General features: G+C 45.5%; 2 protein-coding genes across 8 annotated transcripts in view; one reads left to right on the forward strand and one right to left on the reverse strand.

Moving 5' to 3' along the window:
* BORCS5 (BLOC-1 related complex subunit 5) overlaps positions 1–3,874 on the forward strand; it is a 95,804-nt gene extending 91,930 nt beyond the window's left edge. For 3 of the 4 annotated variants that reach the window (XM_044941160.2, XM_025283279.3, XM_006075645.4), the window contains one exon: positions 3,212–3,874. In XM_044941160.2, the coding sequence (XP_044797095.1) occupies positions 3,212–3,442 (231 nt within the window). In that variant the 3' untranslated portion in view covers positions 3,443–3,874. The remainder of the gene's footprint in view (positions 1–3,211) is intronic. The other variant, XM_025283280.3, reaches the window with a different exon arrangement.
* Positions 3,875–9,898: 6,024 nt separating this feature from the next.
* Positions 9,899–24,217, reverse strand: part of DUSP16 (dual specificity phosphatase 16) — a 93,319-nt gene continuing 79,000 nt past the window's right edge. For all 4 annotated transcript variants that reach the window (XM_025283281.3, XM_044941165.2, XM_044941163.2 and 1 more), the window contains exons 7-8: positions 17,291–17,414; positions 9,899–13,609 (exon numbers count right to left, since the gene is read on the reverse strand). In XM_025283281.3, the coding sequence (XP_025139066.2) occupies positions 12,493–13,609; positions 17,291–17,414 (1,241 nt within the window). In that variant the 3' untranslated portion in view covers positions 9,899–12,492. The remainder of the gene's footprint in view (positions 13,610–17,290; positions 17,415–24,217) is intronic.

Genomic DNA, 24,217 nt, shown 5'->3' on the forward strand with positions numbered 1-24,217 from the left:
TCTGGCAGAGAGTGCCACTCCCTCCCGGCAGCTCATGTAGATTGACTGTGCTCCGCAGCAAGGACGGAGGACCAAGTGAATTGTAAAATTCCTCAGTGCTAGGCTGAGCCCTAGCTGGGGTGGTGGTGGTGTTCAGTCCCTAAGTCATGTCCGACTCCTTGTGACCCCATGGACTGCAGCCCGCCAGGTTCCCCTGTCCTTCACTATCTCCCACGCATAGGTGTGTGTCTGCTAAGTCGCTTCAGTTATGTCTGACTCCCTGCAACCCTGTGGACTGTGGCCCGCCAGGATCCTCTGTGCACGGGATTCTCCAGGCAAGAATACTGCAGTGTGTTGCCATGTCCTCCTCCAGGGGATCTTTCCGACCCAGGGATCAAACCCATGTTTCTTATGTCTTCTGCATTAGCAGGCGGTTCTTTACCACTACGCCATCTGGGAAGCCACCACTCTATCTCCCAGGGTTTGCTCAAATTATGTCCATTGAGTTGGTGATGCTATCCAATCATCTCATCCTCTGCCACCCGCTTCACCTTTTGCCTTCAGTCTTTCCCAGCATCAGGGTCTTTTCCAATGTGTCAGCTCTTCACAGCAGGTGGCCAAAGTATTGGAGCTGGTATGTTAGCACACCTCATTTCATTTTGTCCTCCCAACAACCCTACAAATCTGCCATCAGTCCCCTGATGTTTGCAGATGAGAAACCTGAGACAGAAAGGATAAGTATTAGCAACTCAAGTGGCAATTGTCGTCGTTCAGTCGCTCAGTCATGTCTCACTCTTTGCTACCCCATGGACTGAAGCACGCCAGACTTTTCTGTCCTTCACCGTCTCTCGGAGCTTGCTCAAACTCATGTCCATTGAGTTGGTGATGCCATCCAACCATCTTGTCCTCTGTTATCCCCTTCTCCTCATGCTTTCGGTCTTTGCCAGCATCAGGGTCCTTTCTAATGAGTTGGCTCTTCGCATCAGGTGGCCAAAATATTGGAGCTTCAGCTTCAGCATCAGTCCTTCCAATGAATATTCAGGACTGATCTCCTTTAGAATGGACTGGTTGGATCTCCCTGCAGTCCAAGGGCCTCTCAAGAGTCTTCTCCAGTACCACAGTTCAAAAGCATCAATCTGAGGTGCTCAGCCTTCTTTGTGGTCCAAGTCTCACATCCATACATGACCACTGGAAAAACCACAGCTTTGACGAGAGGACCTTTGTCAGCAAACTAATGTCTCTTTTTTAATACGCTGTCTAGGTTTGTCATAGCTTTTCTTTCAAGGAGCAAGCATCTTTTAATTGGCTGCAATCACCATCTGCAGTGATTTTGGAGCCCAAGAAAATAAAATCTGTCACGTTTCCATTGTTTTCCCATCTATTTGCCATAAAGTGATGGGACCAGATGCCATGATCTTTGTTTTTTGAATGTTGAGTTTTAAGCCAACTTTTTCACTCTCCTCTTTCACCCTCATTAAGAGGCTCTTTAGTTCCTCTTCGCTTTCTGCCATAAGGGTGGTATCATCTGGATATCTGAGGTTATTGATATTTTTCCCAGCAATCTTGATTCCAGCTTGTGCTTCATCCCGCCTGGCATTTCACATGATGTACTCTGCAAAAAAGTTAAATAAGCAGGGTGACAATATACAGCCTTGACGTACTCCTTTCCCAATTTTGAACTAGTCCATTGTTCCATGTCCAGTTCTGACTATTGCTTCTTGACCTGCATACAGGTTTTGCAGGAGGCAGGGAAGGTGGTCTGGTAGTCCCATCTCTTTCAGAATTTTTCACAGTTTGTTGTGATCCACAGAGTCAAAGGCTTTAGTGTAGTCAATGAAGCAGAAGTAGATGTTTTTCTGGAATTCTCTTGCTTTTTCTATGATCCAGTGGATGTTGGCAATTTGATCTCTGGTTCCTCTGCCTTTTCTAAATCCAGCTTGTTGGTTCACGTACTGTTGAAGCCTGGCTTGGAGAATTTTGAACATTACTTTGCTAGCATGTGAAATGATGCATTTGTGCGGTAGTTTGAACATTCTTCGGCATTGCCCTTCTTTGGGATTGGAAGGAAAACTGATCTTTTCTTGTCCTCTGGCCACTGCTGAGTTTTCCATATTAGCTGGAATATTGAGTGCAGCACTTTTCACAGCATCATGTTTTAGGATTTGAAATAGCTCAGCTGGAATTCCATCACCTCCACTAGCTCTGTTCGTAGTGATGCTTCCTAAGGCCCACTTGACTTCACAGTCCAAGATTTCTGGCTCTAGGTGAGTGATAACACCATTGTGGTTATCTGGGTCATTAGGATCTTTTTTGTATAGTTCTTCTGTGTATTCTTGCCACCTCTTCTTAATATCTTCTGCTTCTGTTAGGTCCTTTATTGTGCCCATCTTTGCATGAAATGTTCCCTTGGTATCTCTAATTTTCTTGAAGAGATCTCTATAATCTTTCCCATTCTGTTGTTTTCCTCTATTTCTTTGCGTTGTTCACTGAGGAAGGTTTTCTTACCTCTCCTTGCTTTTCTTTGGAACTCTGCATTCAGATGGATATATCTTTTCTCCTTTGTCTTTCTCTTCTCTTCTCAACTATTTGTAAGGCCTCCTCAGACAGCCATTTTGCATTTTTGCATTTCTTTTTCTCGGGGATGGTTTTGGTCACCGCCTCCTGTACAGTGTCACGAACCTCTGTCCATAGTTCTTCAGGCACTTTGTCTATCAGATCTAATCCCTTGAATCTTTTTCTCACTTCCAGTGTATAACCATAAGGGATTTGATTTAGGTCATACCTGAATGGCCTAGTGGTTTTCCCTACTTTCTTCAAATTAAGTCTGAATTTTGCAAACAGTCAGCTCCCAGTCTTGTTTTTGCTGACTTATAGAGCTTCTCCATCTATACAAATGGCAGAGCCAGAGTCAAACCCCATCTGCCTGATTCCCAGCGCAGGATTCTTTCTATAAAGAAAAAGAGCTAGAAACTCCCTGGGCCTTACCTAGGACTAAGTGGCTTACACACCCAGAACGGGAGCTGGGTGCTTTCACCTCACTCCCCCTGCAGAGGGTTCCAGCCACATTCGGGAAGGTTTTTGTCCCCCAGGCTTCCACTTCCAGGAACACTGGTTGTCCCCCACGTGGCCCCGTGGTCCGCACCTGTTGCTCACCGCCCCCCACCACCACCATCCTCTCGCCGGGACTTGTTTCCATGGGATTGAATGTGTCTCACTTCTCTCGCCCCTGCAGATGGATTTGTCTGTAGAAACCCTCTTTAGCTTCATGCAGGAGCGCCAGAAAAGATATGCCAAATACGCCGAGCAGATCCAGAAGGTCAATGAGATGTCGGCCATCCTGCGTCGCATCCAGATGGGCATCGACCAGACGGTACCGCTGCTGGAGCGACTCAACAGCCTGCTGCCTGAGGCCGAGCGCCTGGAGCCCTTCAGCGTGAAGCCCGACCGCGAGCTCAGGCTGTAGCCAAGCCCCCTGGCACCGCCAGGGCCGCGGGGCCTTTGGAACCAGAGACACAGGAGGTGACCTAGGTCAGGGGAGTGTGGTGCTCCCCAAGGGCACGGGAGGCAGTCCATTGCCCTGGAGACCTGTGATGCTCCAGCCCTCCCCTTGACGCGCTTTCCCCTGCAAAGCCAACCAACCTGCCCTCCATGGTCTCCGAAGTGGGAATATTTGAACTCTTAGGAATTCTGTACAGAACCCTGCCTTGGGAATTATTTTTTTAATTTAGTTTGCTTTTTTTTTTTAAATTGACAGTGTATATTACCTAATCTAGCTTGCAGACTGAAACTATGAAGAGAAGGGGGAAGAAGATTTGAGGAAGCCCTGTGTCCCTGATGCCTCTGTGACATTTTTCTCCATAACTGTCTGGGCTGCATACATAAAGAGCTAACTTAATCCAGGCGTGCGTGTCATGTTTCCATCGCAGCCAGCCTCGATCCAGCCTGGCAGGGCGCTGGCATCGCTCCTGTGTCAGCTTAGGGTGTCCCTGCTGTGTCGTCACTGGAAACCGAAGCCTCCCTTTCCACAGCCTGGTTGGGTTCGTCTCCCACTGATAATGGGTTTCCTTGATGCAAACACAGTTTAGGTTTCCTCTTGTGACATCAGCGTTGGCAGGACTCCAGTTTCTGAAGCAGGTTTTAGCCAGCATTGCTTTACTAGTTTCGCAGACGCATGGAGCAGAGAGGAAGAGCGCGCACCCAGCAGGCATCCACGGGGCCCACTGCCTGGGCCAGACACTGTGTCTGCATACAGAAAGGGCTGTGTAGTGCCTGCCCTTCTTTCCTGAAGAGAAAAAACAACGCAAGCGCTGCTGAATTTCTCTGGGGGTTTAGGAAATGAAGCAACTTGAGGAGCCACAGAAGTTCTTAGCACAGTCCTTTGCATGTTATAAAGGTTCTAGTGGAAGAGAAGACTGCAGAAGCCGAGAAATGGAGTGTAGGACTGACCCAGGAAGGCAGACAGAGACCAGGAGCTGGGGATAGAGGGAGGTCGCTGGGGCCCACGGGGCTCCCGAGGTTTCTCCAAACCGCAGAGTGTGACTTTTTATATGTCCAAACAGCCTTTAGTATATTTATAAGGTTAAAATTGATCCCACTTAATTTAGCATCTCTCAGGTAAACGTCATCTGATTCTTCTAATCAGATTTTGATCAAATTTGATCGAACACTATCCTGTAAGGTTCTTAGAACCCAGAGTAAAATGTAGAGCATAAAACAGCTGCACGATGGCTTAAGTATAAATATCCCAAGCTCAATGGAAAATACAATTTTCTAAAATTTTAAACATGGTGTAAAAATCAACAGCTTCTAGAATTTTCTAAGGCCCAAAACATATGAAGATGGTTCACTCTCTTGGAGCCAGAAAGACAGGTTGGAACCCAGAGCCAAATGAAGAGGCCAAGAGGGTGTCTGCCTTCCTCGGAGGGCACCCTTCTGGGAACCATTTCTTTGCACCATGAGGAAAGTGGGTAGATACCCAGCCCAGGAAGGTGAAGTGGCCTGAGGGAGCCAGGGAGGGGTTGGAAGCCCTGCACTGGGAGTGTGGAGTGCAGGGGAGCTGGACTTGCAGGGGTCAGAGGTTTGGGGGCCATTCTCGTGAAGGAAGCTCTTCTTTTTCTTTTCTTTTCCAAGTTGTATTCCCTCCTGGTTTGTTTTTTTTTTTAATTATTTATTTTAATTGGAGGGTAATTACTTCACAATATTGTGGGGTTTTTGCCATACATCAACGTGAATCAGCCACAAGTATACCTGTGGTCCCCCCACCTCCCGAAGCCCCTTCTCACCTCCCTCCTCACCCTGTCCATCTAGGTTGTCTCAGAGCACCAACTCTGGGGGCCCTGAGAAGCTGGTCTTTATAAATGCCTTTGATGGTCGGGATTTTAGTGGGGCTTTAAGCCATTTCTAGAGCAATTCATCAGAGCTCACATCAGGAAAGATGTTCTGTAATTTTAGAAGCCTGTTGAGTAGCTAAGGTTATTCTAGGAAATGTCACGGATGGGGAGGCCACAATGTTTGTTAAACTAATGCCTCCCACCGCCACGCTGCAGTGTTCCTCTCATGTATTAAATTTTCATGTGATGGAGAATCTGGCGTTGGACTTTATTTGAATCCATTGATCTTTGTCTTCATACTGTTTCATGCTTCTTTTTTTTCACACTTTTAATATTAAAATTTCATAATACATTTTAGTATCTGATGTGGCTACATAAACACCCCCTTTTTCCTAACTTCACGTTTTTTTTTTAACTTCAAACTGGCAGAAAAGCTGAAAAAAATAATACGAGGCATTCTCATCTTCCCTTCCACTAGACTGACAAAACCTGGCATTTTTCAGCCCTCACCGTCATTGTCTTTTGAGTTCCTGTGATATCAGAACCTGGTTCTGAACACCAAGTAGCTTGTAGCCTTCAGAGAAGGAAGGGCTGATTGTCTACCGAGCTGTAAGAACAGCTCAGGCGTCAGGTCCCATTATCCTCACTGCACTTAATACAATTTATAAGTAAAAGCACATAACACAGTGACAAACCATGTCACTAGGCCTATGAGGACAGTGCTTTCTCACTGTTCTGTCGCAGCTGAGATGGTTTGTATGGGGCAAAAAAGCAACCTCGCACCGCATGCAAAACTTCTTTGCCAGCCAGCTCTCCATCCAGTTCTTTTCCTTCTTATAAAGATGTTAGACAAAACATGGTATTAACTTAGATATGGGTCCACAGGCTACTCATTACTGGGAAGAGGCAGTAAGAACAATAGGCAGATCTGATGTGTTTTGAAATAATTCTAGTTAATTTAACATTTATGGTATGTGGTGGTTTTGCAGTGTTGTCAACTTTGGCCAAATTGGATTACGTTTCCCGGAATTCCCTTCCCTGTCCCTCTTCGATTAGGGTTGGCCACAAGAGAAATTTGCATGAGATTTGTTAGTGGCAGTAAAGCAACATACATGTGTTCGTGATGAAAGTCGCTGTCGGTCAGGCCCTGTTGCATCTCGTGCACATTTTCAGGGATCTGTTACACCTATGGTGTGGGCAGCAGCCGGGCCAGCTCCCCGGAACTCTGCCTTCAGCTTTTCAGCATCTTGGGTCAGGTATGAGCACCAGCGTCTCCTTAGGTCTTCTGCAGCACAGAGGATGAGGGCTTAGAGAAGGGATGAGGCCAGCGTGGGTTCTGGTGGAGACATGCTGGTTCTAGCTTGTTGCAGGCTTCAGGTGTCCTGGCTCTCCCCCACCACCCATTCCTCCATCCTCCACCGCCCATCCCTCCATCCCTATCATCCATCCCTCCACCCCCCACTGCCCATCCATCCCTCCATCCCCTGCTGCCCATCCCTCCACCCCCCACCGTGCATCCCTCCATCCCTCTGTCCTCCACCACCCATCCCTCCATCCCCATCACCCATCCCTCCGTGCCCCACTGCCCATCATCCCTCCATCCCCCACTGCCCATCCCTTCATCCTGCACTGGCCATCCATCCATCCCCACCACCCATCCCTCCATCCTTCACCACCCATCCATCCATCCCTACCACCCATCCATCCATCCCTACCACCCATCCATCCATCCCCACCACCCATCCCACCATCCTCCACTGCCCATCTCTCCATCCCCACCGCCCATCAATCCATCCCCCACTGCCCATCCCTCCATCCCCCACCGCCCATCCCTCCATCCTCCACCACCCATCCCCATTGCCCATCCATCCCCATCACCCCATCCATCCATCCATCCATCCCCACCACCCCATCCATCCCCATCACCCATCCATCAATCCCCCACCGCCCATCCAGCACAGCTGAACCAGGACTCTGACCAGCTCCTGTAATTAATTGCTTAAGGTAAGTCTCTTGAACAACCTCCTTATTCTATATCATTCCTAATGATTCTTTATGGATTGAACCCTGACTGGTAACATTTTACTTTTTCCTCCTCAATGCTTTACTTTCTTTAACAGATTTTGGGAATGTAATGGGTTTGCTGTTTCCTAGAGTAATTGAAAATGTTATCTTCCTATTTTGTTTACCCCTCAGCTAAACCCAGATATGTAGTACTCAGTCAGAAATTACTTGAAATGTTGATGCTAAAAACTGAAGGGCAGAGTAGAGAGAAGGGAAATGTTTTCTTGTGGAATTTTTAGGTGTAGGTTTTTTCTTAATTGTGAGAGAAGTAATTTTGCTTTCCCCTCACTCTGACTTTCATTCCTTTGTTAAGAGCTACACAGTGCCTAAGAGATGTCATTGTTGTTTTCTGGTTTGTGGTCGGTAACACTGAATTTCTTGCACACACACAAGGCATGTACCTCCCATGCAGATGTTGGGACTACAGAAGGAAAGGGTAACCAGAAAACTTAATTATTCCCATGCTTCAAACGATAATGTTAAAACCTTTTGGGCAACTAAATCTAGTTGCTTATTAGTATAAGCAGTACTCATGTGCTGGGCTGGCCGTGTGTGTGTGTCCTTGACTCATGTGCTGGGCTGGCCGTGTGTGTGTGTCCTTGACTCATGTGCTGGGCTGGCCGTGTGTGTGTGTCCTTGACTCTAAGGAGTTTGTTCAGGGTCGTCAGTGTCAACATAAGACAGGATAGAACTTATTGATCATTCAATTTTCTTCACCAATCAAGGCAAATTCCTGTTGCTTTTATTATATAGTGAAGCAAGATTTATGCTAAAAGCTTTTAATACAGTCTTGGAAGCTGTCATCCTTCCCCTGACCAGAGAAGCTAGGCCACCACTGAGCTAATAACCCTCTCCCAGTTATCCTGTTTGCTTGTGACACCCTCCTCCAAAGTCATATTCTGCATGTCCTACAAGAAAGCATTTTGAACCGACTCCAGTGTGTTAGCCAGAACCAAAGGAATGGAACTTGTTTTTATTCCTTTGATATAGATAACCAGCTTGGTATCTGTATACGTAAACTGCAACAGTATGATTGACTTGCAGACTTCTTCCAAGTTGGTGCTGTGGTGATTCTCATGGTTGATTTTTGCAACATTTCAAAGATAATAACCATGTATAATTTTGCTGTACAAGGATGAATGAGCCACACACAATGCAAGAAATAACTCCCTTTCCTCTTTGATTGAGAGAAGCAGAAGAGTAGTATTTATAGAGAAAAAGCCCCTAGACCTAAAACATTTCTCCTTAGTGTCAGAAAAGGTAAACCACCAGACGGGAGCATCTAAGATAAAATGACGATGAGGGTCCTGATGATGGAAGTTCTTGTCCACTTGTCCCATTGTGTACGCCTGACCCTTCCCATCTGCACCTACCCTGCTTCCCCTTAGCCTGAACCCTGGTTTGGTCATGTCACACCCAAACTAGCCCTTCAATGCCAGCCTGCTACGGCTACGGCTGGTGGTCCCCAAGAGGCCCTCAAGTCTGTCTAAGTCATAACTGGCTTGACCTTCGGGCCTTCCAACACCTATAAGTTCCTATCCAAAGCCTCTCACCGAGGGACGTGCTCCCTCCTGCCACCTTACATCTTAAGGCAGATTTATTCCTATGCCTTCCCTGGTGGCTCAGACAGTAAAGAATCTGCCTGCAATGCAGGAGACCTGGGTTTGATCCTTGGGTAGGGAAGGCATGGCAACCACTCCAGTATTTTTGCCTCCAGACTCCCACGGACAGAGGAGCCTGGCGGGCTACAGTCCATGGGGTCACAAAGAATCGCACACAACTGAGTGACTAACACTTTGTCTTTCTGTTCCTCTGTCCCACGCCCACCTCCACTTTTTGGCAAGGTCCTAGCCAAGACAGCTCTTTCTGGTCCTCACTTACTCCATCCAATCCTTCTTACTTTTAAATTTCCTTAAATCTAACTCAGAAGCCTTTCACAACCAACTGAAATGATGTCGCCTGTGATTATCAGTGTCATCGGTATCCTGTCTGCTTGCACTGAAGGTAAATGCTTTATTCGTTTAATGCATCATCATCTTTTTTTTTGCCTAACCACCTTATGAGGTTGAGCTTCTTGTCTCATGAGTCGTCGTGCCTGGTGTCATCACGTAGAAGCAGAGAGGTTATTAGGACGTGCATGACAAGGATGGAGAACAGATCTTGAAATAAGTACTTTCCCTTGGTTTTTCCTACAAGAATTCTAAAACTGTACAAGATGCACCATGAATGTTTGTCTTTTTTCTTCCTACCCTGCACCATTCTGGATTCAGCCAATCAGCAAATGTTTACCTTTGAGGTTTCTATGCCATAGTGTGCATCTGATGTACCCATGAAAGGATGAAGATGACGGCAGTAGACTGTTAGCTCTGACACGTGTTCCCTGTGCAAGGTGGAGCCTGTGACACAGGCTGAAGACTCAGCATTTCACCTTGAGCTGAATCCTCTGATGGGAGGCCAGCAGGCCAGGCCCCACTATGGCCTCCCTAACCCCTTGGACGTGCTACAGAGAGAAGTCCCTTCTCATGTTTATGTATAAACAGGTACCAGTTTTGATTTTATTTCATCATATTAACATTCATGACACATCAGAATGAGAAATGCACAATTGTAACCATTCAACAGCTTGCCTTACTCCAAAAGACCACTATATTCATATTAAACATTTATACATCTTCCCACCCAACTTTACAAATGTCCTAAACCATTTTCCAGCATTTCTCACATCAAAGTCTAGTTCTGCTGTTTAATATCACCATTCTGTATCATCTGGTAGGCTCCAGCGCTCCCCCTCCGATTCACGGTGCAGAGAACCAGCCACCCGGGGCCATGGACACCCATGTGGCTCCAGGGCTGGCTCCAGGGCTGTCTCCTCAGCTGGGAAGTCTCCAGATTATTTGACATTAGTGACCAAGAACTAAAAGCTGTAGCATAGGACCACATTGGTCACAGGAAGGAAGGGGACCATGGCCAAGAGAAATCCCGAAGGTTGGAAGGCCAGTTCAGCCCAAAGATCTCATTAAAACCAAATCCCACAGCCTTCCTGAAACTACAGCACTGGAGCCATTGCTCTCACGTCTCAAAAACGTTCCACAGTTGTGACCAGACTCTGTAAGCCGGGAGCTGTTACATGGTTGGTGCGTGTGTACATAACACATCAAAAATCAATGTGTGAAACCTTGATAATTGGGTCTGATTACACCCAGAATTTGCATGTATAGAGAAAAGCTAAACTTAGCAGAACCTTTCCAGTATGGTAACAATGCGCTCCCTACAGTTTACTCACTCCGTTTTACACCCAGATCACAGCCCATTATTTGTGCATAACCAGTTATGTTCTATGAAGCTCAGAATTGTCACGATCAAGTCAGTTTTGAATCATGTCATTCTATGCTGGTTTTAGCAGTCTCCGTAAGAAACATGAAGTCACATCCAACTCAAAGGACTGTCCATTTCTCACACGTAGAAAAACCTGAGATATGAGTCAGCAACTAGCTACACTTACAGTAAAGAACAACATGAACACCCACCCACCACCCTTAAAAAAAAGAAAAAAAGCTGCTGACGTGAATTAAGGCTTCAAAACAGGACCAGACTGTAGCTGACAAAACTCAAGCCAGGAAGTTTAAAAGCAGGTAAGTACTATCACTGTTTACTTGTTCTAATCACCTAGTTTCAGCTGCCAGGGTTGATTCCATACAGTGATTGTAGGTACGGACTGAGACCACTTGGTCCCGGCTCCATTTTGGTATCCCTTCTACTAAAAAATGCCGGGGGTAGTTTGAGAATAGTGTGGGTGTGTCTTCCCATTCTGTTTGCGATGAAACAAAATTTGTCCGCCTCCTCCTCACCTTTCTATACCGTTTAGTTCTGAGCATTCTGGCTTACGAAAGCCTCTCAGCCCTAGTAGTATGAAAGCCTAAGGAAATCGTAGAAAATACCACCTTTATCACATGCTAAGGGGGAAAAAAACCCACTGAGAAAATAACAGCTGCCTGCTGTTCCTCAGTAGTTTGATCTTCTCTTATCCTTCCACAGTTTTCTGCCTCTTGGTAGTTTGCAATAAAATTCCACTTTATTGTTCCATTTCCACAAAATACCTCTGTGCAGTGAAACCAAAATAGAAAATACCTAGCATGGCTGAGACCTTGAAGGGGGTGCTGCTCTGCTACCAAATAAATTCACATCTGGCTTGAAACCAGGTTAGTTCCCAGGATTAACAAGCCCATCTTGAACAGTTCTTTTGATTTAGAAAGAGGGAGGTAGACTCATTTAGCCTCCCAACATTAGCTTAAATCACGATGCTGCCAGATTCCTGGCTGTTCAGTTGATCTCAGATAGCTTCACCTTCCTTCTTCACAAAGCCGAGAAGAAGAGGAGCCGGACCACTTCCATCCAGGCCTAACTGGAAATGCCTGCAGAGGCGTCTAAATTGGTTGAAAAGTGTGACTAGCTACCTACCTGTTCACAATGCCTAGAAACCGGGCCACCAGACCTGGTAGTGGTGAAAGCCCCGACTTTCTGTCTGAGGTACTGGGGTTGCTCTAAAGTAGGTCTTGGCAAGGCCCCCTAATGGTCGGTCAGCAGAATGACGCTGGCCAGCTCAGCGGCTGGCGGGTGCGCTTGGATCTGTGCATCAGCTTTGGACATGATGGTTCCTTGTGGATTTACCATTAGGTTTTGTTCCTAACGGGGTCTCCCCGCCCGACCCACAGGCTGGCTCAGTCTCAGCGCTAAGGTGCACTACGGAAGGGACCAGACAGGACTAGGATCTGAGATCTCTTTGTAGCACAACAAGAGAACGGTGGGGGCTTCCGTCCTCCAACTCCAAGTAGAACTCAATCTAGTGAGAACGGGAGGATGTGCAATCCATTGCATAGAACTGTGTCACGTGTCTGGGGGAAAGCTGGCCTGGGCCCTTCCATTTGTGTTGAGAGAAGTATTAGCTGCTCTCTCAACTGCAGATGTTAAAAAAGAATGGTGTGGATCCATGTGTTGTTTTTACACCATAGCTCCATTTTCCAAAAATATGTATGTACATATATATATTTCAGATTTACAGGGAATTAGTTTTCGTGAACAAGACAAGCCCTGTCCACGAGAGTCACAAGTGTCCTCCTGCTCAGGAGACCTCGATGATTTCCATGCTGCCTGAAAAGCTTGACTGGCTGCCCACCTTGCCCAGTTCCTCCCGCGACCGGTTCTCAGACCTGATGCTCTCACCAAACTCCATCTGGCAGCTTCGACGCTTGAACTGCTTCTCGAAGGGGCTCTCCTCGTGCCAGCTGCGCCGGGAGTCGGCCCTGTCGCCGGGCTTGTGGCGCCGGCGCACCGAGTGCCCGGGGTCCCCGCTGCACGTGGGCAGCTGGCTGCAGCTGAAGGCAGGGTGGCCCGCGCGGCCCCCGTAGACGGCCGAGGCCGAGTAGAAGTGGGGGGGCTCTGGCGCAAAATACCAGCTCTTGGTCAGGGCCGGGGCGGAGGTCTGGGGGGCCAGGAGATCCGAGTGCCAGCCCTCCAGGCCCAGCCCCGTGGCCGATGTGGCCAGATGCTGCTGGCTGGCCGAGAGGCCGAAGAGGAAGCGGGGCTGCCCGCGGTCCTCCACGCTCCCGCTGCGGTGCAGGGGCGACCACAGGGGCCTCCCCGGCCGGGGCCGCGCACCCTGGCCGTTGCCGTCAGAGGGCCGGGGCGGCGGGGCCTCCTCGCTGTCCGGGCTGGCCTCTGGCGTCTGCTCCGACACCTCCTGCACCGGAGAGAACTGGCAGGGCTTGCCCGCGCCTTCCAGGCCGGAGGCGGCAGGCTTGTAGAGCTCCAGGGCAGCCTCGGGGGATGAGAGACCGCCGGGTGTCGGGGACACTGACTTGATGTCCAGCGAGAAGGAGCGCTTGAGGCGGCCGCTGTCCTCCAGCCTGTCTGGGGGCAGGTGGAGCCCGTTGAGCGCCTGGACCAGGGGGCCGTCGTCGGGGGCCGTGCTGGGAGGAGCAGGCCGGGGCCCTGCCCCCTCGGAGAGAGCGGGAGCCGGGCGGCCGTGGGGCGGCCCCAGGGGCAGCTGGCTCCCCTGTGCGCCCTCCACGGGGCCGGGCCCGGCAACTGACTCGCTTGGCTTTTCCAGGGGCAGCAGCTTCAGTTTGCTCTTGGGCCCAGCGGCCCCAGTCTGGCTCTTAATCCTCTTCTCGTAGTCCAGGAGCTGGCCCAGGAAATTGAAGTTGGGAGATATAGTAGGTCGTTTTTCTTTCACAAATCTGTGAGGAGAGGGAAAAACCAAAAAGGCTTGAATCTGACAGCTGACCTGTTAAAGTGATTAAGCTACAGTAAGTGAAGAGGTGAGACAGAATTATCAGAGGCCCTCCCAAGACCTTTGAAAGATGGCTGGTTTAAAAGTTCAGGGAGCGGGTGGAGGAGGAGGTGAGGGCCTCTGCCTTGGGGAACTTTGCAGGACGACCCTGAGGATGTTAAAAAGCAGGGCGCCCAGCCCCAAAAGTTCTAGGTTCATCCTCCCTGTTTTCAAGGACTTAAGGCCTCCAGTGGGCTTCCCTGGTTAGTTCAGCTGGTAAAGAATCCACCTGCAACACAGGAGACCCCGGTTTGATTCCTGGGCTGGCAAGTCTCCTTGGAGAAGGGATAGGCTAACCACTCCAGTATTTTCGGGCTTTCCTAGTGGCTTAGATGGTAAAGAATCCACCTGCAATGCAGGAGACCTGGGTTCGATCCCTGGGTTGGGACAATCCCCTGAAGGAGGGTCTGGCAACCCACTCTAGTACTCTTGCCTGGAGAATCCCCGTTGGAGGAGGAGCCTGGTGGGCTCTAGTCCTTGGGGTCACCAAGAGTCAGACACGACTGAGCGACTTCAGCATGTGTGGTGTTGCCAGCGCAGCTGGTAAGAAATGATTCCTTCCTCACCGCCTGGGACACCCTCACCCCTACCCTGCCCCAGCACTGGTGTTCCCATCAGAAGTACAGCTTAACAGCCATGCCACCTTCAACTTACCAATGTCAGAGTCCCCACAGTGACTTCGAGACATTTCACATTTTTAATTAATGACCAAAAGAAAGAGGGTATCAGATGGCCAGAGCATCAAAGCACACACTTCCCAGTTTCCTGCTCTTTGTATTTAATGGGACAGAATAACCAGTCACACAGTGGACTCTGTCTGCTAAGCATGTTAATGCACTAATAAGAGTATTAGCTCAATCAGCCCTCAAAACTACCCTCCATCACAGAGGTACACACAGTCCTTATGTAAATTGCCCCAGTCACACAGTTATTAAAGTATGGGGCTGGGATTCAAAACCAGGTCTAACATCTGGATTCATTCCTGTAACCACCTTGTTAGAAGAGTCACCAAGGGATCAAAACTAGTTGTAAACAGCTTTTCCATTTCATTGCAGAAACAAAGACTCAGATACGTTCTTTAGTGGCCCCAGACTCTCACAGACATGCCTCAGAAAATGAAGGAGTGAAACTACCCTAAGAATTTAAATAAGGAAGGAAAGATAAAACTCAAAAATAAACTCCTTAGAAATATGTAACCTAAAGCAAATTAACAAAGCCAGAAATAACTGGCTCAACTGTGACAAGTGTCAATACAGAGTCTTCATGCTAAGACCCCCATGAGGATATGAGGGTGCCTTTCCTGCTGGTTTGTGTGATATTCAGGAGGACCTTGGGGGGCTAAGCCAGAGGGGAGGACCTGCCTCCCTACTTCCTGCCTCCCCACTTCCTTCCGCCAGTGAGAAGCTGTTCGAGTAGCTCATTTCTTTGTTTCAAATTTTCCAATTTGAGAAAAAAAATCCTATTGTTACAACAGGCCTGGTTCTGTGTGCATATATTTACTGATCCGTTATCACATGGAAACTATCCACCTCTATCCAACAAGATGCACAGAGGGCTCTGCTTCATACGCCCCTCAACACAACCCCAGTCCTTGGTGCTGCTGGCATTGGCTGCCTTCTGTCTGGAGAATGAGACTGGGGGCAACCCAGTCAAAATGATACACTGCAAAATCTGGGCAAGTCTATGGACGGCCAATGCAAATCAACGAGGTTAGAACACACCCTCACATCATACATAAAAAATAAACTCAAAATGGCTTGAAGACTTAAATATAAGACATGACACCATAAAACTAAAAGAAAACACAGGCAAAACATTCTCTGACATAAATTGTACCGTTTTCTTAAGACCGTCTCCCAAGGTGATAGAAATAAAAACCAAAATAAACAAATGGGACCAATCAATCTTAGGAGCTTTTGCACAGCAAAGGAAACCATAAAACAAAAAGACAACCAAGGAATGAGCGAAAATATTTGCAAATGATGTGACTGACAAGGGCTTAATTTCTAAAATATACAAACAACCCAATCAAAAAATGGGCAGAAGACCTAAATAGATATTTCACCAAAGACATACAGATGGCCAATGGGGACATGAAAAAGATGTCTGCCATTGCTAATTAGAGACACGCAAATCAAAACTACAGTGAGATATCACCTCTCACAAATCAGAATGGCCATCACTGAAAAGTCTACAAATAATACATGTTGGAGAGGTTATGGAGAAAAGCGAACCTTCTTACACTGTTGATGGGAAGGTAAACTGGTGCAGCCACTATGGAAAACAGTACAAAAGTGCCTCAAAAAACTAAAAATAGAGTTGCCATATGATCCAGCAATCCCATTCTTGGGCATATACTCTGACAAAAGTATAATTTCAAAAAATACATTCACACCAGTGTTCATAGCAGCACTATTCACAATAGCCAAGACACAGAAACAAACTAAATGTTCACCAACAGATGAATGGATAAAGAAGATGTGCACACACACACACACGAATATTACTCAGCCATGAAAAAGAATGAAATAATGCCAGCAGCAGCAACATGGGTGGTCCTAGAGATTATCATACTAAGTGCAGTCAGAAAGAGAAATACCATACACTGTCAGTTCTATGTGGGATCGAAAACACAAATGAACATATCTATGAAACAGCAACAGACATAAGAACAAACCTGTGATTGCCAAGGGGGAGGAAAGTGGGGGAGGGAAAGATTGGGAGCTTGGGGTTAGCTGGTGCCAACTATTATATATAGGCTGGATAAACAACAAGGTCCTTCTATATTCAATATCCTGTGATAAACCATAATGGAAAAAGAACATAAGAAAGAATATGTGCCTGCATAGCTCAATCACTTAACCACACAGCAGAAATTACCAACACTGTAAATCAATTATACTTCAATAAATATTAAAAAAAAAAAAATGGGCAAGTCTAGACTGTGAATGGAGTTTGACAATTATTTGGTTTTATACTTACATATACTGGACTTTATCCTCAGTGATAGCGAGAGAGAGTCTGAAGCACAGTAGGAATTCTATAATGAGTATTCTCCTGGAGCATTTTTTCTCATGTGTAAATTAGAACAAATGATATTTCTCTAACTAGGGAAAGATCTCTAGATTTGCTGTTTCTTAAACTTAAAAAAAACTCAGGGCTTCCCAGGTGGCTCAGATGGTAAAGAATCCGCCTGCAGTGCAGGAGACCCAGGTTCAATCCCTGGGTCATGAAGATCCTCTGGAGAAGGGAATGGCAACCCACTCCAGTATTCTTGCCTGGAGAACCCCATGGGCAGAGGACCCTGGTGGCCTACAGTCCATGGGGTCTCAAAGAGTTGGACTTGACTGAGCATCTAACACACTTCACTTTTTTCAAACTTAATAAAGCAGCTGAGGATGAACTTCATACGTGGGAGGGTAGAATTAGTGCTAAATTATAAAAATACATTTTTCTCCAATCTTTAAACATTTAAAAATCAAGTCACCTGTAGAGTGTTAACTAAAATAATCATGGTCACCCACTCGTATCTCCTCAGGATTCAGGTCAAAGGAGAAGCCACTCACATAGGGCATGTTCCTGCCCTCACCTGTAAGCTTCATCCAAGGACATATCCATCCTCTTCATGATGTAGGCGATGGCGATGGTGGCGGAGCGGGAGATCCCCGCCAAGCAGTGCACGAGGACACATCCATTGGAGGCTTTTGCTTTCTCTGTAGGAGTCAAATTCAGAAAAGATCACTAACAACAACTTTGTTCAGCAGTGAAACGCTGTTTCCATTTACTCACACAATGTCCTTCATCTGCCGATGCAAAGTAAAGCCCCTCTCTTGATACTTACCTATTTTTCCTTTCAATACTCTTTTAAGGAGGTAGGGGAATACGATTTCCCCACCATTTTCACAGAGAACAGAGAAGGTCCCCACATGTGTTAATAAGCAAGTTGTCCCTAATCCAGGTTGCCTCTTATTCAATACATTTTACTGCATTTTTTTATATTATGTATCATTTTAATTACTCTCCCTGAGTATAAATCATAGATTGTGATAACACGATTCTACTTGCCTGGCATAGAAAACTTCAGAAATACAGAATAGTATAAAAGAAAATAACATCCAAAATCCTAAGATTTTAGCTAATATTTTGTTTACCCATGTTGTCTGAGACGTCAGCTTTTTTTGCTAATTACTTAAGAGACCTTTTCCTAGTTTTGAGGAATCAATGGACATATAATGTTGTATTTTAGGTGTATGACCTAATGATTTAAACATATGAGATTAAATTTTAAAAGCACTTTTTCATTGTAAACATATGTGATACACATTACTGTGTAAAAAGCAGGGCGGTGGGGAGGGGAGAGACCTAGTCACAGTGACACGACATCAAATGTAAAAGATGCCACGTCAAGAACTTTAAATGCCAACTCAGAACCCACCTTCCTCATAGAAAAGAGTTTCCCCGTTTTTCTCCAGGAGACTTTTTGCTACGACATAAAGTGGCTCACTGAACTTCATTTGCTGAACTCATGGAGAAACCATGTGTGCACCGTGAATCAGGTTTAGTAGGTCACTTTAATGAGGACCAAGGAACTTTGACCTCTGAGGTCATACTGTCACACTGCGTCATGCTAACTGCCCATAACATGGTAGGACTCTGTTAGAACCAAGAACCAAGTAAATTCAATCTCACAGTCCTGCCACCTCTCACTGTAGATGAGCTTTAAAAGCTTTCCTATGGGTAAGGATGAAGTTACCCCAGAGCCTGGAAGCCACCACCATTTCAGTCGGTACTATGCCCGCCTCAGTTCTGAACAGTTTTCCTGTGTGCTTACCTGCTGCCATCAACTTCCCTTTTCGTTCCTGTTTTCACTGATTAACTATCAAAAGTTTACCAAGCCTTATGTTAATATTCTTGTAATTAACAGGTATCCCAGGGACTCTGCTCTGGCAGTTGAATAATACAAGGCTACTCCAGCCTCACCACCTCTGTTATACATATTACAAACATCTAACCTACATGATGTATTATTTGTTATGTACAGAACACTGAAGGGCTTTGAGGTAGAACATGAACAATCAAGCAGCTTCCCTTTAAATAGAGAAATCAAACACAATAAAACAATAACAAAGGGATACAAGACAGCATTGAAACAAAGAAAGAAGGACTGTACAACATAACGGTATATAAATGCATGTCCACAAAGTCCACGGCTCCCTGGGCCTACACAGCTCTCTTCCTCCTCTTTACTAGGCAGTATTTAGCCTAGACTGCTCTTAGTACTTCCTTTTTAACCTTGGCTACTGAGAAGCTCAAAGCCAAGGTTTTCACTCAATGTCAATAAGGAACTGTGATTCGGATTTTACTGTACCTTTGCTAGCCACATATTACTTGGTTCTTGATCTTCCATCTCATTTTAATGGTAATATGGGTGAATGTGTGTTACCTTCTGATCCCAACCTCTTCCTGTAAGCTGCTTCAAATTCTTACTGGAAATAGGCTGGCTTGAAATATTTTTAATGTTTTTTTAATGTTGACAGTATTCTCTCATTTTTAATAATTATCTCAGAACTAGACTCGAAGGGCTGAGAAGGGTTTTGCTTCGAACACTCTCCCAAAGTACTGAACACTGAGCACACAGTATAAACCCTGCATGCACAGGCTGGCTGGCCGATACATATTTTAAAAGGTAATCTTTATAAAAAAATTGAAAAAGGCTGGAAGGCAATAAAGCGATGATGATAACAGATGCATTAGGATGTTGAGGCTATAGGTTTCCTTTTCTCTGTTTTTCAAATTTTCTGTGTGGTACTTACACTGCTTTTACAATACAACTGTTTGGATGATGTATTTAAAAAATCTAATTAAAAAGTGATTATACTGAAGTGGAGCTCATTAGAATACATTTCTTATCAGAACTGTGTGCTAAACTGAGTCTCTTAAGGCAAAGGAAGGAATGCCCATAGACCTGGAGGAGAGAAGAGAAACATTCAACAAAGACCCACAGTGGGGCTGGACCACTGCTCAGAAGAGAGGCCTGCCTGGTGCGTGCTGGATGCAAAGGGACTGAACAGGAGGTTCAGAGGTGGGGAGCAGCCACTGGAGAGTCTGGGAAACTCGGGCAAAGGACCCGAGACACTTAAGTAGCCTCTGCAGGTGCTGAATAGGGGCAATAAGAAGGCATGGATGGGGAAAACTGGAAATTAAAACAAAAGCAGGTTGCCACTACAACAATCCAAGGATAAGAAAAAGATATATATATTTTTCAATTTTGCCTATTTTTTTCTTTTATCAATTCTAGGTTAAAAAAAAGGATGTGGGGGGAAGTTCAAGAGGGAGGGGACATATGTATATACCTATGGCTGATTCATGTTGATATCTTGCAGAAACCTACACAATCCTGTAAAAGAATTATCCTTCAATTGAAAAATGAATTAATTAAAAAAAAAAGATAGCAAATGAAATGGATGAAGGGGAGAAGTTACAAAGGTGAAAATGGAGGAATAACTGAGGAGACAGAGTACACCTTTAAGGAAAAAAAAAGGCTTCTCATATAATTTTTTATTTCAGCTACTATTTAAGATCTGATAGAGTGCCTGATGAACTATGGACTGAGGTTCGTGACATTGTACAGGAGACAGGGATCAAGACCATGCCCATGGAAAAGAAATGCAAATGGCAAAATGGCTGTCTGGGGAGGCCTTACAAATAGCTGTGAAAAGAAGAGAAGAGAAAAGCAAAGGAGAAAAGGAAAGATATAAGCATCTGAATGCAGAGTTCCAAAGAATAACAAGAAGAGATAACAAAGCCTTCCTCAGTGATCAATGCAAAGAAATGGAGGAAAACAACAGAATGGGGAAGACTAGAGATCTCTTCAAGAAAATCAGAGATACCAAGGGAACATTTCATGCAAAGACGGGCTCAATAAAGGACAGAAATGGTATGGACCTAACAGAAGCAGAAGATATTAAGAAAAAGTGGCAAGAATACACAGGAGAACTATACAAAAAAGATCTTCATGACCAAGATAATTATGATGGTATGATCACTCACCTAGAGCCAGACATCCTGGAATGTGAAGTCAAGTGGGCCTTGGAAAGCATCACTACGAACAAAGCTAGTGGAGGTGATGGAATTCCAGTTGAGCTATTTCAAATCCTGAAAGATGATGCTGTGAAAGTGCTGCACTCAATATGCCAGCACATTTGGAAAACTCAGCAGTGGCCACAGGACTGGAAAAGGTCTGTTTTCATTCCAATCCCAAAGAAAGGCAATGCAAAAGAATGCTCAAACTACTGCACAATCGCTCTCATCTCACACGCTAGTAAAGTAATGCTCAAAATTCTCCAAGCCAGGCTTCAGCAATACGTGAATCGTGAACTTCCTGATGTTCAAGCTGGTTTTAGAAAAGGCAGAGGAACCACAGATCAAATTGCCAATATACACTGAATCATCGAAAAAGCAAGCGAGTTCCAAAAAAGCATGTATTTCTGCTTTATTGACTATGCCAAAGCCTTTGACTGTGTGGATCACAATAAACTGTGGAAAATTCTGAAAGAGATGGGAATACCAGACCACCTGACCTACCTCTTGAGAAACCTATATGCAGGTCAGGAAGCAACAGTTAGAACTGGACATGGAACAACAGACTGGTTCCAAATAGGAAAAGGAGTACGTCAAGGCTGTATATTGTCACCCTGCTTATTTAACTTATATGCAGAGTACATCATGTGAAATGTCGGACTGGAAGAAGCACAAGCTGGAATCAAGATTGCCAAGAGAAATATCAATAACCTTAGATATGCAGATGACACCACTCTTATGGCAGAAAGTGAAAAGGAACTAAAAAGCTTCTTGATGAAAGTGAAAGAGGAGAGTGAAAAAGTTGTCTGAAAGCTCAACATTCAGAAAACGAAGATCATGGCATCTGGTCCCATCACTTCATGGGAAACAGATGGGGAAACAGTGGAAACAGTGTCAGATTTCATGTTTTTGTGCTCCAAAATCACTGCAGATTGTGACTGCAGCCATGAAATTTAAAGACGCTTACTCCTTGGAAGAAAAGTTATGACCAACCTAGATAGCATATTGAAAAGCAGAGACATTACTTTGCCAAAAAAGTCTGTCTCGTCAAGGCTATGGTTTTTCCAGTGGTCATGTATGGATGTGAGAGTTGGACTGTGAAGAAAGCTGAGCGCCAAAGAATTGATGCTTTTGAACTGTGGTGTTGGAGAAGACTCTTAAGAGTCCCTTGGACTGCAAGGAGATCCAACCAGTCCATTCTAGAGGAGATCAACCCTGGGTTTTCATTGGAAGAACTGATGTTGAAGCTGAAACTCTAATACTTTGCCCACCTGATGTGAAGAGCTGACTCATTTGAAAAGACCCTGATGCTGGAAAATATCGAGGGCAGGAGGAAAAGGGGACGACAGAGGATGAGATGGCTGGATGGCATCACCGACCTGATGGACGTGAGTTTTAGTGAACTCCGGGAGTTGGTGATGGATAGGGAGGCCTGGCGTGCTGCGCTTCATGGGGTCACAAAGAGTAGGACACGACAGAGCAACTGAACTGAACCGAAATGAACTATTTAAGAGCCAGTTACAAGTCGGGCACCGTGTAGTGTTTATATGTATTATCTATTTTAATCTATACAATATCCTTATAAGGTATATACAGGTATACAATATACCTTATAAGATAAATACATTGTCTTCAGTCATCAGATTAGTAGACTAAGGAACAGAGAATTTTTAGAAACTCACCCAGAATCACTTAACTGATAATCAAGGGAGGCAGAACTCAAATACAGTTTGGCTCCAAAGTATATCCTCTTAATTACCTCCCTGTATTGCCTACAAAAGCCCTGAGTTTGCTGTGGGTGAAGTGGAGTCTATACCAACAGCCAGCTGGCCTGGGGGCCTGGTCAGGGTCCCAAGCACAGACAGGCAACCGTGCTCACCTCTGCCTCCCTCTCCCAAAAGCAAAGGCAACACTCAAACCTGAGCCTTTCCAACAAACCCAGGAACTTACTGAAATTTAATCTGAATAATAAAAAGTACGAGCCTGTAAGTTAGTAAGTCCTGGTACGAGGGTACATCTTTATATTCTCTGCCATGACTAACCAAGGCTTTAAATGGCCTGGAGGAGACTAGGGCCTCTAGTGAACACAGGCTGAATTCCACAGTGGGCTGGAGGTATTGCACTGGATGGTCTGGGTGGGAAAAGGGTGGTGACCCTAAAAGTAAATAGGGCCAAGCAAGTGAACTACTGGTAAGTAAAAATATCTTCAGATATACAATTATAATATATATTTGGGTATGTATCTCACCAACTTGGAACATAGTAAAGTTCCTTTTGTATGAATTAAAAGCGGCCAATAGCTCCCATGAAGTTGAAGAAAAGTAAGTTGGAGGCAAAGTTCTCTTTCCTACCAACCCTCCTAAAGCTTAGACACTGTCATGACGTAACAGAATCAGGTTTTCTTCTGAATTTAGACTCTGAAACCGTACTTTGAGTTGAAACCAGAGCCAATTATCACCGGATCAATGTGACATTTAATGGGAACATAGAGGCAAACACTGAATGATATGCTAAATATTTCCTAGAAGTAGAATGGCGGGAAAAATTAATTATGGGAGTTTTGTTTGTGATGATTTTCATGCGAATTATCTAAGCCATTTACCGTCTGGTGTTTCACAGGATGCATGCTTATGGAAGAGGAGAAGTCTTGGCAAATCTGAAGTCTTGAGAAAAGGGGGATCTGTTTCAGAATTACCCAAAGTTCCAAAAGCGCTGTCTAGAAAATTCCTCTTGCAGATGAAAGGATCCAGTGAGGGGCTTAATTTACATAGTTACATTGTTTAAAAGGAATCAGGTCTTTTTAAAAAAAACCTTTCGGTAACCAATTCAAAAGTATTTAATTATGGATGAGGGTGCTCCAGCTCATGACTAGGGGGAAAACCAACGAAAACTCCTCTCATGGACATCAAGAGTCGCACCTAGTCATGCTGCCCAGGAGCAACGAACCCATCTCGTTGGTTTAGCCATTTTCCATCAAAACCACATTTCAAGTAAACGTCACTGATCTCCTACCAGCAGACCTGATTTCAAGGCACCACAAACGTCACAGCAGTGCCAGAAGCTGCGAGCTGGGAGGCTCCAGGGCTGACGGGCCCAGTGAGCAGAACCAAGTGCCATCCAGACCAGACCCTGTCACAGTCATCGCGAAGGAACAATCACACCAATGTGAGTGTGTGCGCTGGAATTTCATTAGACCCGATACTATTAACACTTGAAATTGCTGGCACACAGACGGAGGCTTAGGGATCCTGTGACATAAAAACTTTAAATGTAATGGGATTAGTTTCCACAGGACGGGGCTGTTCTCTGGGGAAAGCACAGCAGCAAGGCAGAAACAGGTTAAGGAATGCCACCAGAGTTTCCAAAAGTCTTTTATAGGATCTGATGAAGTGGGTGGCAAGTTTAATCCCAGAAAGTTTAACCCGTTCTCAAACAC

This window comes from Bubalus bubalis, chromosome 4 (genome assembly GCF_019923935.1).
Source record: "Bubalus bubalis isolate 160015118507 breed Murrah chromosome 4, NDDB_SH_1, whole genome shotgun sequence".
NCBI lineage: Eukaryota > Metazoa > Chordata > Mammalia > Artiodactyla > Bovidae > Bubalus > Bubalus bubalis.